Source organism: Lotus japonicus, chromosome 4, assembly GCF_012489685.1.
Source record: "Lotus japonicus ecotype B-129 chromosome 4, LjGifu_v1.2".
NCBI classification, from domain to species: Eukaryota; Viridiplantae; Streptophyta; class Magnoliopsida; order Fabales; family Fabaceae; genus Lotus; species Lotus japonicus.
The window spans coordinates 8,768,958-8,775,677 of NC_080044.1; the positions used below are offsets into that span (position 1 = coordinate 8,768,958).

General features: G+C 33.9%; 1 protein-coding gene across 1 annotated transcript; it reads right to left on the reverse strand.

Annotated features, from left to right (window-relative positions):
• Positions 1–1,391: 1,391 nt before the first annotated feature.
• On the reverse strand, positions 1,392–4,512 carry LOC130712130 (uncharacterized). The gene is made up of 5 exons (XM_057561970.1): positions 4,128–4,512; positions 3,442–3,699; positions 2,513–2,596; positions 2,087–2,216; positions 1,392–1,834 (listed from the first exon to the last, which is right to left on the reverse strand). Exons 1-5 carry the CDS (start codon positions 4,409–4,411, stop codon positions 1,649–1,651), a joined length of 942 nt encoding a protein of 313 aa, XP_057417953.1. The 5' UTR covers positions 4,412–4,512; the 3' UTR covers positions 1,392–1,648.
• Between the last annotated feature and the right edge of the window lie 2,208 nt (positions 4,513–6,720).

The following is a 6,720-nucleotide window of genomic DNA, read 5'->3' on the forward strand; positions in this document are numbered from 1 at the left end:
ATTTTTTTGAATTATATCAATTAATTATTATCCCTAATGTACTAAAAAAATATTTGTGAAAATAAAATTAGTAGAAGTTAAGGAAAATATTGTGTATACTTTAAGTAAAAGTTTTGTTACATCAAAGGTTTCTACATAGTTGGAGGTGACAAAATGAGTTTAACCCACTTTTATTCAGGTTTGATTGAGACTTTGAACTCAAATCATAAAGGTGAGTAGCACTAGATGTCCTAGCTTGGCTGAGAAAGGATTGACACATAATAGTCATTCACATCAAGCGGGATAAGAACAACGCAGTGGATCTTCTAGCAAAGAAGGCTTGCCGTGAAGGGTCGTCGCACCAAATATGGGGACAACCACCTTCGTTTATTTATGAAGCTTTGTATTTAGACGCGTCTTTGTAGTTTTCTTTGTTTGTCTTTTTCCTCCTGTAACAAAGAAAAAAACATAAAGGTGAGTTAGCTCAACCCGACCCGAATATTGACGGGTCATTAGTGTGTTGGGTTGAATCGGTCCGCCTACCTATATTTTCGCCTTTATTTGTAGGTTATGTTTTATCTAAAACTTTTATGATTGCATGACATTCTTATTAATAATTATTGGCTGAACTAAACTCTTGTTGATGATTGTATAGCACATCTAGTAATGTTAAGAAGATTAAGTGAGTGATTATAAAAGAAAAAGTGACATTTAGCGATGATTCGGTGAAGGTTATTGATACTTACATTCAATAGTTGCTATTGAGGTTATAGTTACAACTTTTAATAACAAGGCATGGCATGGAACTTTTAATAACAAGGCATGGCATGGTAAATATTGGATATTACTATTGGTGAAGCTTTCTTGTTTAGCTCATGACCTTTAAAGATTAAAAAAAAATCAAGTATAATATTGCACTCTAATTTCCACAGGTGTTTTACATCCAAAAAATGAAAGATTTCTTAAAATTGCTCATCGCACAACTTTTTTTTGTTTCATTACATTCTATAAGTGAGTCAGCCCACCAAAATATCGGTTGGATTGAGACTTTGAACCCAAATACCTAAAGTGGGTCAGCTCAATTCAACCCGCATTCTGGCAGGGCGGGTCTGCTCCGCCTGCCACCCCACCAACCCATATTGTCATCTCCATAAGACTTATCTCCTTGAGACCTCTGACATTATTAAGTGGGTAAAAATTTTCTAACAAATCATTCTTGCATTTCATATTAGTATGATTCAATATTATCCTACAAAATAAGAACTAAAATTTAAAATATGAAAAGTGTAAATAATTTTAATTTGTAAAAACTCATTGTGACATTTGTGGGTAAAGTTTCACAGTTGAATGAGAGAATAAATAAGTGTCTTGATTTTCACATTTTAAGTCTCAAAGTGGATTGGAAACTCGAATTAAGAAACCTAATAATTTTTTTTATAGTTTACTAACAACTATCTTGCTCCATCGAACAGCTTAAAAAGTTGTCAAAACTCATGGCGAAGTGCTACAAACTTGTTTCGTTAAATGGCTAAGCTAGTATGAATCTCAAACAAAAATAAGAAACAACTTTCTTCACAACAAAACATGTCGTCATCATCTTCATGCATATGCACATCAGCACATATATCATCAAACTCTGTTCTTTAATGTCCTTTGAGTCCACACCCTTTTAACCTCTCAGTCTCAGAGCCCTTCTAGTGCTAGTGCGAGTAGATCTATTCAGTGTTGTATGTGTAGAGGTCTCTGGTGATCCTTCTGCAACAATGTTTTCACCACCTGAGTCTTCCAATCCTTTCTCAGAGAGGCGAGTCTTAATCAGATAATGAGCAACAGATTTGAACCCCAGTTGTACCACCTTATAGACACAAGTTGAAAGGAAACAATCAGTTCCAGAAAACCCCAAATGCCAAAAGGAAACTAAAAATGAAGGGGACTTCTTTAAAATATGTTGATGCAAATAAAGGTATTCATGCACTGAAGAGATGGAAGAAAAATGGGACCGTTTGGTTTGCTACTTCAGCAAAATCTGCATCTGTGTGTGTTATTTTCATGTTTTTATACTTCCTAACAGTAAACAAAATGAACAAAAATTAGTGCAGCAACTAACCTTGTTGTAGATGTTACCGGTAGACGCCCAACCTTTTTCCCTACGGCAACTATTGCAGTTGCAGATTCCTCGACAAGCAGGGCAAGTCCAGTTGGGATTATAATTGGCTTCTAACACATTTTCCCCATACCTATAAAATTTTAGTAGAAAAATGAATGACACAAAAAACTTGACAGAGTAACATTTGCTAACACAATCAGCACTAGAAGCTAATACAATGACAACACCAGCATTATTTTTATGTTCTGAATGAAAAGAGAAGTCCTTTCCCAATCTGAACCTCAGCACAGACAATGTTACTATTAGAATTCAGGTTAAGCCTAACTCTACCCAAAAGCAAGCGCAGCGTGAGGGTTGATCTACCAGTTACAAGGACTATTTTAGTCATATCTCTAGTCAGGGTGGGACTTCTCAATCAACAGTTACCTTGTGAACAAGCAATCTCCACAAAGCTGCCCCTGGGGTAATTCACATTTGTTGCAAGTGGTAAACTGACCAACAGTTAAGTGCCTGCAACAAATCAAGTAATTTTTATAAAAGCCTTCACCGTGATCCAGGAAACAATTGTCATATAAAAGACTTAATGTGCAATCGTCATGTATTAACTACAAAAAGGAACTGATCTCAGTTCTTCAATCAAGACATGCCCATCTACATATCCAATGAGTACTTATATAGCTCGGCCTAACCTGTTACTTGTATTTTAGTTAAGAAGAATATGTTTTTCCTTTAATGTCTTTTAATTTGACAGACTAATTCCACAAGAATGCCATATTGATGCAAAATCAACAAATCAAGTTGAGGTTATTGATTTGGTTCATGCTGATGTAATGGCTTCTATGCCTACTTTTGCTTAATATAATTGCAGTTTCCATTCAAAAAAAAAAAAAAAACAAATCAAGTATACCATTAATTGAAAGTGCAACATCTAATTCAATTAACAAAATACCTTCAGATCCTGATTTTGATGCTATATAGCAACACAGTAGGTAACTTTTACAGGTCTGAATCTAATTATTGTCTCTACTAAAAATGCAACATAAGGGACAAAAAAGTTTCAAGTCTCTGATAATGACATTGGAGTAATAGATTATATTTTATATTTTGGAAATAAGGCAGAGATCAAAGGAAAGGAAACATTTCATAAATAGAAACATAGACAAAAAAAGTAGGGAGCAGAAACTCTGGAATGTCCTAAAGGTATGTATGTGTGTATCTTCTTTGTCAACATACAAGCATCTAATTCCTTGCTCAAAATAGAGTCATACAGAAATAGAAACTGTCACCCTACAATAAAAGAGGGAATATGCATCCCAGAGAACATAATGAATTAATCAATATAAAACCAATATTACCTGCATTGATGGCATTTCTCTCCTTTGGTTGGATCAATTATACGGTCCCCATCCTCATCATATCCATCTACATTCAATTCCCAAGTACTCTCATAATCTGCCAGAAGCTTCTCATGCTCTTCAGTGTAAACTTCAGGGTTTGTACCTTCTGCTATGAAAATGTTCACCTCCTTCTCTTTCTTCTCTTTCTTACTCGATGAATCCCGCTTTTGTCTCGGAGAATCATAAGAATACTTAACCGGTTCCATGCTCATTATTCTGTAAACACCATGAAACAAAACAAAAAGCATTAGATTCACCTACCATATCTACAAAAATTCAAACAACATAAGTATTCAACAATGATAAGAAAGTAAACCCAAATCACAAAAATAGAAAATATTTGAAAAAAATAAATAATAATTCTCATTTACTTTCTTTGCATCTCTGTAGGCAATGCTTCAATACTACCTTAGATACCAAATCAATCACAACCTAAAAGAAGCATAGACCCTTCAAATCAGTAGCCACAACACCAATCATTAGCCATACCAAATTAACCTTGAATGCTTGAATTTTCATACCAACACAATTGAAATACCACAAAAACTAGACAATTACTACATACTACACAATGAAAATTGACAAATGTTGAATCACAAAACATCTAATTCTTCAATTTTCACCCCAATTTGAAGTGGGTGTACCTGGAAGAACGTCTCTGAGGAGAGAGGTGTTGCGGTAGCACGTTCTTCTTCTTCTCCGGTGCGATTTTCTTCTGTGGCTTGAGCTTGAGAGAGAGGTCAACTAAACCCAGCTTGTGCATCCTCTCCATGTTCTCTTTGATCCTCTGTTGCCTAATCTGCTCGTAATTCGAAACTTCAGCTTCTGTTTTCGCTCTTTTCGATGACGCTTCTTCGATTTCAATGTCACCACCACCATCTTCAGAACCAGAAAAAGCTTCAGTCATCTTTCTACGAGTCACCACCATTGTTGTTGATGAAGAAACTGTTTGGGTGTGGAAATGGAACGGTTTTGAGGGTTTTGCTTTGAAAGGAAATGGCGGGATTTCAGAGCCTGTGGAAAATTAGTAGCGGTAACTCACCAATTCATAAGCTCATAAGTGATAAAAAGATATAAGTGCTTATTTATAAGCTATTTTAAAAAATTATTAAAATAAGTTATATATAAACATAAACTTTTTTCATAAGCTATCATGGGTAGCTTATGAAAATAAGCTTAAAACAATTTATGGTATGCCATAAGTTGTTTGTATAAGCTCTCTCAAATACTTACATTAACACTTATGCTATTAGATAATCTCAAATAATAAATCCAGATAGAAATATGTGATTTACCACCTCCAAAATTCAAAAAAATTAAAAAGTATAAATCTCAATACAACACTCAATTGCAAACTATTAGAATTAAAATAAATTATGATATAGGATTTGTATGCCACAAAATAAAGCCTCCTAAGACTTTGTATAGATGCAGAATTGTCAAAACTCTAACTCTATCACAAAATCAATAGTGCAGAAACCAAAGGAGTAATTAGTTGAATAATAATATGAAAATGCTCGTCTATTCATATGTCTGAGATTTGTGGATGAAAAAATAAAATAAAGGTAAGTTACAAGGACTTTGTGAGAGCTAACAACCACCATGAACTAGATGGAAAAAAACACAACAAGCATGCAATTTTCTCACATTACATTCAATCTGATACCATCAGAGGCAACTACATCTTATTGATAGCACTCTTCCAAAGGATAATCTTTGTTAGGGAGTTTCTTCATCTAACAATTAGTTCTCTCCACCAGAAATCATATTGTATCATATCATCTCATCGAGGGCGGTTGCATCTCATCGATAACCCTCTCCATGCATTTGAGATTTCATATAATTGATAGCTATCTCCTCTTAGAAACAAACACTAGGTACACCTAAGTCGTTACCTTTGTTAACGACTACGAGGCTCTAACATAGATTCTCCAACACAATCTTACGAAAGCATAATCAAATTCATATCAAAAGTCTCCAATGTAATTTTTCAATAGTCAACAACTCTCCTTAGACAATCTTTTAAATCTCACATTATTCCAAATTCAATCATTGTAAATTCATTCTTATATCAAATCATAAACATACTCAAAAAAATTAAATGAAATTCATAACTTTGAGGAAAATCAAGAATAATAGTCATATGTATAAAAGCATATTTTCCCCCATTATAATAAATTCTCATGTTCTAATTACGAAAAAATAATTGAAATAAAATTATATAATTATTAAAAATATTTCAAAATGGTCATAAAACACGCGCAATTATGAGGAACCAACAAGATTGCTCCAACTTAAGGATACCTGAATGAGGTAGTAATCGCCAAATCTGAGCACCAAATTAAAATTAATTACAAGTCTTTAGAAAACTTTATCTATTTTTCTGCTAGCCATGGCAACCATAAATTCTCAAATGTGTGCTCAAAACCCTAAACATAAATTAAGTTTAATATACACTACAATATCATTCTTTTAAGTTTTGGTTGTAAGTATACCTCTATGAAATCAAATGAGGAACCTTGAAGGGATGAAAACTCTTCTTATTCCTTGAAAGATAAAAAATATAGCGGGATCAGGATTGCTACCATAGGAGAAGAGAAGAAAGTAAGAATATAGCGGCGCAAGGTTTGGAATGAAAAAATTAGGGTAAGTGACGACTCATAGTTTTATTTCAGTGCAAGTGCTTTTTTATTTTATACCTAAATGAAACGATGCGTTTTAGGTTCTTGTTCAAATTAGGGGTAATAAGGTCATTTTATTGAAATTATATTTTCACATAGTTGTTGCACAAAATTTATACACTCGCCCATTAATTACTTTAATGGTTGTTTCCTTTTGTAAACTACGCATGAATAATTTTACCAAAATAGTTCACATTTTGAATAAAATAGTCAATCATCGTGTAAGTCATAGGCATAGGATACGACTTGACTTTATTCATTTTAAAAGTCGCACGACTTGGTTTTTTGGGGTTACAAGGCGGGGCTTCGTACGAAAAAGAAAATTAAGCATCAGGCTCAAAAATCCAGTGGGGCAGGCCCACCCGGACATCTATCGTAAGAAAGTTGTAGCAGCAGTTAAAAGAGGAGATGTGAAAAACATGAACCCCAGTACCCCACAAGGAGTGTGCAAGGTTCTCACAAGAAGGGTGTTTTACTATAATTAGTTAGTTAGTTAAGGTGTGTAATTATTAAAAAAATTGATTTGTTAAAAGTAATCCCCTAATTTTCTTGTATG